Source organism: Engystomops pustulosus, chromosome 5 (genome assembly GCF_040894005.1).
Source record: "Engystomops pustulosus chromosome 5, aEngPut4.maternal, whole genome shotgun sequence".
NCBI classification, from domain to species: Eukaryota; Metazoa; Chordata; class Amphibia; order Anura; family Leptodactylidae; genus Engystomops; species Engystomops pustulosus.
Window position 1 is genome coordinate 193,184,476 of NC_092415.1, and position 12,224 is coordinate 193,196,699.

The 12,224-nt window shown below is 44.7% G+C and overlaps 1 protein-coding gene across 1 annotated transcript in view; it reads right to left on the reverse strand.

Moving 5' to 3' along the window:
• MALRD1 (MAM and LDL receptor class A domain containing 1) overlaps positions 1–12,224 on the reverse strand; it is a 235,355-nt gene that overhangs the window by 113,381 nt on the left and 109,750 nt on the right. The window contains exons 22-25 of the mRNA XM_072154795.1: positions 11,880–12,127; positions 10,800–11,094; positions 10,366–10,611; positions 4,939–5,096 (exon numbers count right to left, since the gene is read on the reverse strand). Coding sequence (XP_072010896.1) covers positions 4,939–5,096; positions 10,366–10,611; positions 10,800–11,094; positions 11,880–12,127 — 947 coding nt within the window. The remainder of the gene's footprint in view (positions 1–4,938; positions 5,097–10,365; positions 10,612–10,799; positions 11,095–11,879; positions 12,128–12,224) is intronic.

Genomic DNA, 12,224 nt, shown 5'->3' on the forward strand with positions numbered 1-12,224 from the left:
GCCCTCCAGAAAAATTAAATGCATAAAGTACTATAGCTAGAGCCAGTGGGCCCTGTCAAAAAATAGCCAGTTTCCTCTGCTTTAGTGTACAAAGAGGAGGAGAAGGAGGAAAATGAGGAGGAGGAGGAGTGCATAAATTATTCAGGTTGAGCTTCCTTCACCTGGTGGAGATTGGAAATTATGAGAAATCCAGGCTTTATTCATCTTAATAAGCGTCAGCCTGTCAGCGCTGTCAGTCGACAGGCGTGTACGCTTATCGGTGATGATGCCACCAGCTGCACTGAAAACCCGCTCGGACAAGACGCTAGCGGCAGGGCAGGCAAGAACCTCCAAGGCGTACAGCGCCAGTTCGTGCCACATGTCCAGCTTTGAAACCCAGTAGTTGTAGGGAGCTGTGTGATCATTTAGGACGATGGTATGGTCAGCTACGTACTCCCTCACCATCTTTCTGTAAAGATCAGCCCTACTCTGCCGAGACTGGGGACAGGTGACAGTGTCTTGCTGGGGTGACATAAAGCTGGCAAAAGCCTTGTAAAGCGTACCCTTGCCAGTGCTGGACAAGCTGCCTGCTCGCCTACTCTCCCTCGCTACTTGTCCCGCAGAACTACGCACTCTGCCGCTAGCGCTGTCAGAAGGGAAATACTGTTTCAGCTTGTGCACCAGGGCCTGCTGGTATTCATGCATTCTCACACTCCTTTCCTCTCCAGGGATGAGAGTGGAAAGATTTTGCTTGTACCGTGGGTCCAGGAGAGTGAACACCCAGTAATCGGTGCTGGAATAAATTCTTTGAACGCGAGGGTCACGGGATAGGCAGCCTAGCATGAAATCTGCCATATGCGCCAGAGTACCAACGCGTAAGAATTCGCTCCCCTCACTGGCCTGACTGTCCATTTCCTCCTCCTCCAACTCCTCCAATTCCTCTTCTTCTGCCCATACACGCTCAACAGTGAAGGACTCAACAATGGTCCCCTCTTCCTCCTCATCCTCCTCCACCTCCACCTCCTCCGATATGCGCTGAGAAACAGACCTAAGGGTGCTTTGGCTATCAACAAGGGAATCTTCTTCCCCCGTCTCTTGTGAGGAGCGCAAAGCTTCCGACTTCATGCTGACCAGAGAGTTTTTAAACAGGCCAAGCAGCGGGATGGTGAGGCTGATGATGGCGGCATCGCCACTGACCATCTGTGTTGACTCCTCAAAGTTACTCAGCACCTGACAGATATCAGACATCCACGTCCACTCCTCATTGTAGACTTGAGGAAGCTGACTGACCTGACTACCAGTTCTGGTGGAAGTTGACATCTGGCAGTCTACAATCGCTCTGCGCTGCTGGTAAACTCTGGATAACATGGTTAATGTTGAATTCCACCTCGTGGGCACGTCGCACAACAGTCGGTGAGCGGGCAGTTGGAGGCCTTCGTGAGCAAATCAGACAGATTGGGGTATGTCTTGAGGAAACGCTGAACTATCAGATTTAACACATGGGCCAGGCATGGCACATGTGTCAGTCTGCCGAGTTGCAGAGCCGCCACCAGGTTACGGCCGTTGTCACACACAACCATGCCTGGCTTCAGGTTCAGCGGTGCCAGCCACAGATCAGTCTGCGCCGTGATGCCCTGTAATAGTTCTTGGGCGGTGTGCCTTTTATCGCCTAGGCTCAGCAGATTGAGCACCGCCTGCTGTCGCTTAGCGACGGCACTGCTGCTGTGCCTAGAGCTACCGACTGATGGCGCCATGCCCACGGATGGTAGTTCGGAGGAGGAGGTGGAGGAGGGTTGGGAGGAGGAGGAGGCATAGTAGGCCTGAAAGACCTGGCCCGAGGTAGGCCCCGCAATCCTCGGCGTCGGCAGTATATGACCAGCCGCAGGGTCAGACTCGGTCCCAGCCTCCACCAAGTTAACCCAATGTGCCGTCAGCGATATATAGTGGCCCTGCCCGGCAGCACTCGTCCACGTGTCCGTGGTCAGGTGGACCTTGTCAGAAACGGCGTTGGTCAGGGCACGGATGATGTTGTCTGACACGTGCTGGTGCAGGGCCGGGACGGCACATCGGGAAAAGTAGTGGCGGCTGGGGACCGAATACCGAGGGGCGGCCGCCGCCATGAGGTTGCGAAAGGCCCCGGTCTCTACTAGCCTATAGGGCAGCATCTCCAGGCTAAGCAATCTGGAGATGTGGACATTAAGGGCTTGGGCGTGCGGGTGGGTTGCACTATATTTCCGTTTCCGCTCCAGCGTCTGGGGTATGGAGAGCTGAACGCTGGTGGATGCTGTGGAGGATCGTGGAGGCGGCGATGGGGTTTTTGTGCCAGGGTCCTGGGCAGGGGGCTGACTATCAGCTGACACAGGGGAAGGAGCAGTGGTGTGCACGGCCGGAGGTGAACGGGCTTGGTGCCACTGAGTGGGGTGTTTAGCATTAATATGCCTGCGCATACTGGTGGTAGTTAAGCTAGTAGTGGTGGAACCCCTGCTGATCCTGGTTTGGCAAAGGTTGCACACCACAGTCCGTCAGTCATCCGGTGTTTCCTTAAAGAACCTCCAGACTTCTGAAAATCTAGCCCTCGCCGCGGGAGCCCTCGCCACGGGAGCTTCACTACGTGACACATTTGGCGCTGATGCACCTGCTCTGGCCCTGCCTCTCCGTTTGGCCCCACCACTGCCTCTTCCAACCTGTTCTGGTCGAGGACTCTCCTCCGTCTCAGAAGCACTGTGTTCACCCGGCCTCTCAACCCAGCTTGGGTCTGTCACCTCATCATCCTCCGATCCCTCAGTCTGCTCCCCCCTCGGACTTCCTGCCCTGACAACAACTTCACCACTGTCTGACAACCATGTCTCATCATCGTCGGACACCTCTTTACACACTTCTTCCACTACGCCAAGAAGGTCATCAACACCCACAGACTGCGACTGGTGGAAAACCTGGGCATCGGAAAATTGCTCAGCATTAACCGGACAAGTGGTTTGTGACTGTGGGAAGGGTCCAGAAAACAGTTCCTCAGAGTATGCCGGTTCAAATGCCAAATTTTCCTGGGAGGGGGCAGACTGGGGGGGAGGAGGCTGAGGTGCAGGAGCTGGAGGAGTGCCGATTTCGGTGACATGGGTGGACTGCGTGGAAGACTGACTGGTGGACAAATTGCTCGAAGCATTGTCGGCAATCCACGACATCACCTGTTCGCACTGTTCTGGCCTCAACAGTGCTCTACCACGAGTCCCAGTAACTTCAGACATGAACCTAGGGAGTGTAGCTCTGCGGCGTTCCCCTGCTCCCTCATCAGCAGGTGGTGTCTCACCCCGCCCAGGACCACGGCCTCTGACCCCTGCAGTAGTTGGACGCCCACGTCCCCACCCTCGTCCTCTACCCCTAGCCCTCGGGTTAAACATTTTGAAAATGAAAGTTATAACTTTAATTTTTTTTTTACTTTTTTTTGTGTTTTTTTTTTTTTTGTGTTTTTTAGTTTTTAAAACCAAACGATGCTATCTTTTTGCTATGGCTATTTTCTAGCCAAGTATGAAAGCACACTACTATGCCAGATGAGATGACGCTGAGTTATGAAAAAATAAACGTAAAATAAAAAGAAACTGGCAGACTGTGCCTAATTGAAATCCAACCCCTAATAAATTTTCCCACTTCGGTCTTTGCGATGGATATGTGCGTCACTAAGCGCTAAACACAACGGTCGCAAGTCTCACTACAAATTCCTCACAATTTGGTAGTAGATGCACTACAGCAAGTACAGCCACCAGCAGATCAACCAGAAATAAAATATATATAACGCTACTGTAGGCGTAAGTAAGCCGTTTGGATTCTCCTTTGGCTATTTTCTAGCCAAGTATTACAGCACACTACTATGCCAGATGAGATGACGCTGAGTTATGAAAAAATAAACGTAAAATAAAAAGTAAATGGCAGACTGTGCCTAATTGAAATCAAACCTCTAATAAATTTTCCCACTTTGGTGTTTGAGGTGGATATGTGTGTCACTAAGAGCTAAACACAACGGTAGCAAGTCCCCCTGCTAATTCCTCACAATATGGTACTAGCTGCAAATAAAAAAAAAAAAAAGTATAACGTTATTGTAGCCCTAAGAAGGGCTGTTGGGTTCTTGTAGAATCACTCCTGCTTAACAGTAAGCTAATAGAACACCCTAATGCTTTCCCTGAGCAGCAGCAGCTCTCTCCCTAGCGGCATCCAGACACATAATGATCCGAGCAGCGCCGGCAGCGGCTAGTCTATCCCAGGGTCACCTAATCTGGCCAGCCAACCACTGCTATCGATGTGTAAGGGTACCACGTCATGCTGGGTGGAGTGCAGAGTCTCCTGGCTTGTGATTGGCTCTGTTTCTGGCCGCCAAAAAGCAAAACGGCGGGAGCTGCCATTTTCTCGAGCGGGCGAAGTATTCGTCCGAGCAACGAGCAGTTACGAGTACGCTAATGCTCGAATGAGCATCAAGCTCGGACGAGTATGTTCGCTCATCTCTATTTTTGAATGAAGACATCACAAATACTTGTTGCAATGAATATATCATGTCCCCTCTGCAGTACATATACACCAAGGATACAAACACAATACAACACGCTGAAATATTGTCAACATTTGGACGAGTCGGTGACATATCGCTTGATGCTTTGGATCATGGCCTTAAGCATCTTTTTTGTGCATGTTTAAACACCCAGCAGGCACAGCTCTGACTTTACATGGAGTTTTCATAACTACTTGTCGCTAGTCCTCGCATCCCTATTCATGAGGGTAAACGCACAGCTGGGTCTGATACATTTACTGTGTTCTGCAAATCAAATATTTGCCCAAAAGTGAACAGAAATCCCGCTGTAGTATACGATCCCATAGTGAGAGCCCGGCGGTAATTGGGGACATCCCCTAAGGCGCTGTACATGTCTCAGAAATACAATTAACCAATCAATTCAGGCTGTGATATTAAAGTCTTACTTTTAGAAAAACATGTATTTGTCCGGTAGCTTTCGATGACATGTAGTACCAGAACCTTAGCATACAATCTCTCCCGGACTCCTTCCACTTAGAACTTTTCAAATGAGCTTTTTCACCACGTAATCCAACGTAAGACGTCTCCAGGTACAGATAGTGACCTTTATATGGAGGAAAATAGAATTATTGTATTAAGCCTTATGGATAATAATGTATTTAATATAATATATACTGTACAATTATACTACCGCTCCAGAATATGGCACCAGTAGGAGTCTATGGACCAATAATAAACCTGTGGAGGCTTCCAGTGTAAGAACTAGCTGATAGTAAATCACTGCTCTTAGCTAAGACAAATTAGAAAGGGTTAATAAAAAATATTTTGCACATAAAAATCACAAATCAAAGACAGAAATGTTCTCTGCTCCTGTTCACACTACCTTCCCCTGGACCTGTAGGTGGGCTATTTTTTCTGCAGGGGCACTAAAGCAATTGGGGTCATTATAAGGTGGGCCCTGTAGTGGTGTGATGTGTATTCCGTCATGTGTCCACACGTCAGCCTCCCAACTCCCAAATTATTTCAAAAATGTGTCCTCTGTCCGGCAGAATGGAGGGTTGTTGCTTTACACATTCTTCTACATCTCTGTGTCTGACACCCGTAGGTGCTGTTAGCTCCCCCTCTCCCACTGCTCTGCCCCTGTGCCACTCCTCACTGTAGTTCTGGTATACTATTCATGAATTACCAAACTTGGAAGAAATAGTCACTGTCTTTTCTCATCCCTTACAGAAAGGGATTGAGGGAGAGAATTCAATAAGTACACACAGATATGAGACTGGAGCCCTGGGTGTGACTGGAGTATAAGAAATGATCTAGTGGTAGATATAAGACTGTGCCTCTGAATATGACTGGAGTATCAAAGATGATTTAATGGCAGATATAAGATTGCTGCAGTGAATGTGACTTGAGTATAAAAAATAATCTAATGGCAGGTATAAGACTGCTGCCCTGGGTGTGACTGGAGTATCAGAAATGATCTAGTGGCAGATATAAGACTGCTGCTCTGAATGTGACTTGAGTATGAAAAATGATCTAATGGCAGATGTAAGACTGCTGCTCTGAATGTGTCTGGAGTATCAGAGATGATCTAATGGCGGGTATAAGACTGCTTCTTTGAATGTGACTGGAGTATCAGAGATGATCAAATGGCAAATATAAGACTGCTTCTGTGCACATCAGTACATCAGATTCCATATGATGGATGTTTTCTGTGATGTACTGAGGCGCTACCTGACGGCACATAAATTTCATAGTGGAGAGACATACACCGTGCATCTATAGTAAAATATAGTATTTGGGAAGAACAAATCCTATAATGAGCACTTATCCCTTATTGCATGTCTAGGTAGCAATAGCTGACTCAAAAATTTGAGCAAACCAGAATTGTGAACAGGGTCAAAAGACACCCTTTTATTCCAGAAATCTGGAACATGGCTGCCATCTTGAAATACGCCATGTTTGATCTAGGCCAGGATATTGCAATGGGAAGGTGGTTGTGTAGTAGACTAATGAAGACCTGAATTGTCCCAGATATTGATAGTCACCAACACATTTGCAATATTTCATAAGGTTAAAAAAATTATCAATGAGATGCTCCATAGATTCTCATGTGTGTTCATGGCAATTGGATCCAGCGCCTTTATCTCCATGGACAACATATCAGATAGTTGTACATCAAAGGGAATGTTTCCAGTTGTTGTTGCAACTTTCTGTGTTTACTTTTGAAGGACTCATGCTTTGAAGACCAGTTTCATTGGATTTGTAGGGTAAAGGGGGTTAGTCATACTCAGGTCTTGGTGCCAGGGTGGTCATCTGCCATGAAGGACATTTTATCAGACTTCTTTGGCATCCACTGTGCCACCTTACCCGATTGGTTTTGGGATACTTACAAGGGCGATGTCTACCAAACTGTCATTACAGGTGACAGCTGACCCAGGTACGTCATATGTCTTTATAAAGCATGAGATATCCAGGAGACAAAGTCTACTATAGACAGAGTACTCTGTTGGGCATTGAGGTTGGCTGTAGTCCATGGCCAGCTGTATGTAGTTGGAAACAGCCAGGGTCATCTTAGAAGAAGAGGAGCACAGTAATAAGATTCTTAGATGGAGTCATCAGTCTTGACACTAGTTAAAGTTCAAAACAGGGAAAGCAATTGGCACGAAGAAGTCAGGGAGTCAGAGACCCTTGTAGGACACTAGAACACAAGGAACCTTTACACTTGAGCAGCCTCTAATGGTGGATCTGCCACCCAGGATCTTCTATGAGAAAGATTAAGAGTGGCATGCATTGGGTGGACAAGTGCTTAATAAACCAGGATAGTGTAGATAGAGAAGGATGAAGCATGTTCTTCTAGAGATGGAATGTCCTAAATTGAAACAAACCCGAATGCCTCCCGTATTATGAAGGACACATATTAGAAAGTATTCATAGCACGGAATGTACCTCTGTTGGCAAAAATAGAACATTTTCCAAGCACCATATTTACAATGCAACATTTTCCCCTTATTTAGAGACTGATACAATTAGTCCCTATGGAGACATTTTATAGCCGCCTAAATAACAATTCATTGACAACCTGAACCTCATGAATATAAATGAGATCCAATACATATTAGTCAGTAAGTGCTTCAAAGGTTCCTGACAAACCCGATAAGTCAATAATATGAATCCCCCTCCTGTGTGCAGGTGATAGGTCAACTTTAATAACAGCTGGTTTACACAAGGCTAAGACATGGGAAGCATTAACCCGAATTCCTACACTTCCCCTCTAGAATGTCAATTGCTCCCAATTACTGTAATTTGTGCAGCGCTACATGAAAGGAATATGTATCTCTATGCACTTTACATTACGTATTGTTCATTGAGGATGTTGGAGATGTGTTTACTCTCTTGTGTACTGTAGATGTCCTTGGCCTGTCATTGGATATGACCAGGAGCTTGTTGATTTATGTTCTAGCTTTACCTACGTCATCGTAATTTTACATTGCCGAGATACCATTGTTTTCATTTTTATAAATGGCAGAGCGTGGAAATAGTTAAATAGTCAGAAATACTGCAGGTTCTAGTTTTCCTGACTGAGCACCACACGCAGGTATATGCCCTGCAGAGGGCTGATTGATTCTATGCAGTCGCCTCTCTCAGCTGGGATTGGGTGTATACATGGTCCTATGACAGTGCTGGAGGATTGGGCTGTCCAGTCACTGGAAATATTCCACTTCCTCTCTTCTGCAGGTGCTGCTAAGCAAGTCTTCTGGTTTTTAGTACTTCCATATACTCTACTGTGCTTTTGCTGTGATTCTGACCTTTGCCTGTACCTTTTGAATATTTTGCTGCCTTATAATTTTGTATCTCGCCGCCATCTTGGTTTTGACTTGGTTTACCTGACCTCGATTTTTGTCTAATTCTCAGGGTAAGGACTACTGCCAAGTTGTTATCTGTGGCAAGTAGGCAGGCACAGAGTTTGTGATAAGGGCAGGGCTCACACATGTCTTGACATGCGACCTCCTTATTTTTCCTCTTTGCTGGACAAATCCCGATATGTGTCAGAAGATGATCAGCTTTTATAAAAAACATGAATATGTGCTACTCAATCTGTCTAGGTGTGGTTACCCAATAATTTTATCATGGGCTTCAGCATATCAACAGTTTTGTAACATGTAACCCAAGCATGAAGCATGGAACACCAAGAATGATACATACAGGCCTTTAGATTTTTGACCACATTCACATACCTAGGCTTGCACGGACGTACCCAGGCAAATATACAGCAGCGCAGTTCACCACTGCCCTCTCCATAGGAAACAGTGCAGCATGCCTATACACACAAGGAAAGAAAGAGCATGCCGGGTCGCCATAGTCGTCTATACATCATTAAAGCATGGAAAGCAAACTTCAACTGCTTCTTTTTACATTGCAAAAAATATCCCCTCTTGATGGTCTAATCCGTCTTCCTCTACTTTTCTTATCCGCCTCTTCTCTCTGCCAGTCTCTTCATCGGGAACCCACAGCATTAAGCATGACTTACAAAACAGTCTACAACCTTTCTCTTCCATATATCTCAGACCTAATTACCAAATACCATCCCATATGTAATCTCTGATCCTCACAAGACCTTCTGCTTCACTCCCCTACTATGCGCTCTTACAACTGTCTCCAGGATTTCTCCTGTCCACCCCCCCCCCCCCCATACTCTGGAACTTTCTACCAAAATGTGTCAGGCCAACCCCCACCTTCCAAATCTCCAGACATAACCTGAAACCCCACTATTTTAGGATCTACAACACACAATAACTGCACAGATCTGCTCCCTCATATATTGTCTCCACCTTCCCTCCCATATAGATTGTGAGGCTTCATGGGCATGGACCTCCTTCCACTTGTGCCAATTCCGCCAAGTTTTATATCTTTTATGTTTATAATTTCTTGTTTTAATGCAATGTGTGTGAACCCCTTAGTGTATCTCTTAATGTAGAGCACCAAGTAAATAATATAAATCAAATTATGACGTAGGCTTTGCCAAGACTATTTGCTCATTCTCTGCCCCATGATTGGTAAATTCTAAGGAACACTAGTTGCTAGTAATGTGATGCTTGCTGATATATTTGAAAAAGCTTTTTCTTGATAAGTAAAGTCGTCTTAGCAACAAGACTGTCAGGTAAAATGTACAAAAAATGTTTTGCTAAATTTAGTATTATTACCGTATCATCCTGGCAAAAGAAATTGTAAAGAATACAACGTATAAGGGAGTCAAGCTTTGGCCATTGGCAGTTTGAATGGAGTCTGTCAGCTCCTAAATATTCCCACATGTAAAATTATGACCCTTTATAAGCTCCCAATCTGTAATTTTTATTGGAAAACTCATTTTTATGCAAATTGATTCACTCCGGGTTTGTGGCTCTCGTGCTGATCCTACTGGTTTGCTTCTTCTACAGTCTTTCTAATCTTTTGTTTAATAGGGCAATGTTGGCAAATGTTCGGATGAGAACAAAGGGTGCAGAAGCAAGCTTGGCTCATCATCATGGTGTACAAAAAGCTAATTTGCGTTAAAAATTCATATTTCATTTTTCTGTAAGACGACAAATCACTAACAAACAGGAATACTCTGTCGTGAGATTTGGGAGCTGGTAGATCGCCTTTAATAAGCATAGCATTAGAGATTAGCCAACCATCCAAAATTCGATTTGAAGAACCTCTGTCAAATTCTTCAAAAGTTTTGGTTCAGATTCTGAATTGAATCAGTCCGAAACAATGTTGCTCCAATTATCCTCTATATCCAATATCCATTAAGGTCCCCACGTTTTTTTTTTTATTTACTCTACATCTCCCTACATAACAATCTTAATAATATATGTAGTAAATTGCCATCTTACCATCTTCATTTCCAAGTGTGTGGTCCATTGGAGGTCTCTGAGACCAAGAAGAATATCCTCCCAAAATCCAACCAAAATTGTCAGCCATGGAGTTTTTCCACCCGCACATACTGTTTTCAAATGTACATGATGTACCACATTGTATTTCATCCGTATTATCCCCACAGTCATCCACAAAGTTGCACAATTGTTCCACCGTGTAGCACTTTTTATTTTGACATTGCAAAAATCCTATTGGACAACCATCTGGAGGGAAGAATGTGAACAATTTTGGGTAAGACAAAGCAACTATGGCCATTTTATGGTCAGCTGATTCCAAGCATCATATTAGGTAAGGTTGCATATAGATGAAGACCCATCATCTCAACCAATAATTCTACAGTGAGGAAGACAAACAGACACAAGTGTGATGCCAATTGGTTACAACTACTTACTTTTACCAGGTCTGTGCATTGGAGAACCTGGGGAAGTTACATAAGATGGAACACACTCATTGGAGAGGACAATATCATCCAGAGCTATGTCCCCTCTATGATCTTTGCCAACTTTCCCTTCAAATACGATATAGAAATCTTCTCCGACATCATCGACTGGGAGCTCTCTTCTCTGCCAGAAATTTCCCTGATCTCCAGTCAAGTTTAGGAGGAGGTGTCCGATACCGCTGACTGTCACCTGATATATAGTCAATGATCCAATGCCCTCACCGTACATGTGAAAGTGGAAGATGATCTGTGGAAGAGAGGACATCCACATGATGTAGAAGACAAAGTTTACAGGGTTATGCTTGATGGTATTGAAAGTATCGATAAAGCTTTGATGATTTTTGAAGGACTTTTAACGTATTGAAACTATTAATGACCTATCCAAAGGACATGTTGTTAACAGATGATTGGTGGGTGTTCAAAACCCAATACCCTCCGATGATAAAGCCAAAGGATGGGGCTGTCTGCTTCTGACTCCATCCATAGTATAAATAAACTGATTGTTGTAGGGTCAATCACCAGGTTTAGTGGCTACCGATATATGATTCTAGCCAGAGGGAGCGACCACCAAGGTTTAGTAAATACTGTATAGGTGGCTCTACGGAGACATTGTGGGTGAATATATCAAAATATAAAACTCATTATACACTTTTCTGGGTTTGGGGTCGACAATTTTTTTTACTTTTGTCACTTTATGAAGAGGGCATGGATGGGTTACCGGACTTTCACCAGATTTATTATGTAGGCCAATTTTGTGGCATTAAATCTTCATTCTGACCTAAATCTTCATTGTAGGGGCATCTACTGCCAGATATGATGAAGCTTGTGACTTGTCATAAACTATGCTTTTATACAGTAGGGCAAAGAGAGAAAACTGGTTCCCCCAACCAATTGGGGAGAGCTAATTTTCAAACCTTTTCTCAACATTTGACTTTAACTTTGAGAAAGTCTTCCGAGCTGCACTAGGTCACCGATTTCTATATGATCATTTAATTTTCCTTTGGAAGTTCAACTCTCGGGGGTTAAACTTACTGTGCAGTTTCTGCTCCATTTGCTTATTGTTGGTCCAGAAAGCTTAGCCACCTGTCCTGGTAAATGTGGAAATGATCCTTCTATGAAGATATAAAACCCAGATGGGTTCTGCAATGTGTGATCAGTCACTGGTCCGGTGCCGACCGTTGGGGTGCTTCCAGCTTTCATGCTCCAGTCAAAATTATCAGTCAGATTCTGATTCCAATCACAAAGATCAAATTCGAAATCACAATGTCCAAGATAAGAGCCTAGAGGGGATACACATGTAGATGGATGACACGGGAAAGTATATTCAACTTCAGAGATGTATAAACAAACATTTTAGTTGTTGTAGCTTAAAGGGTA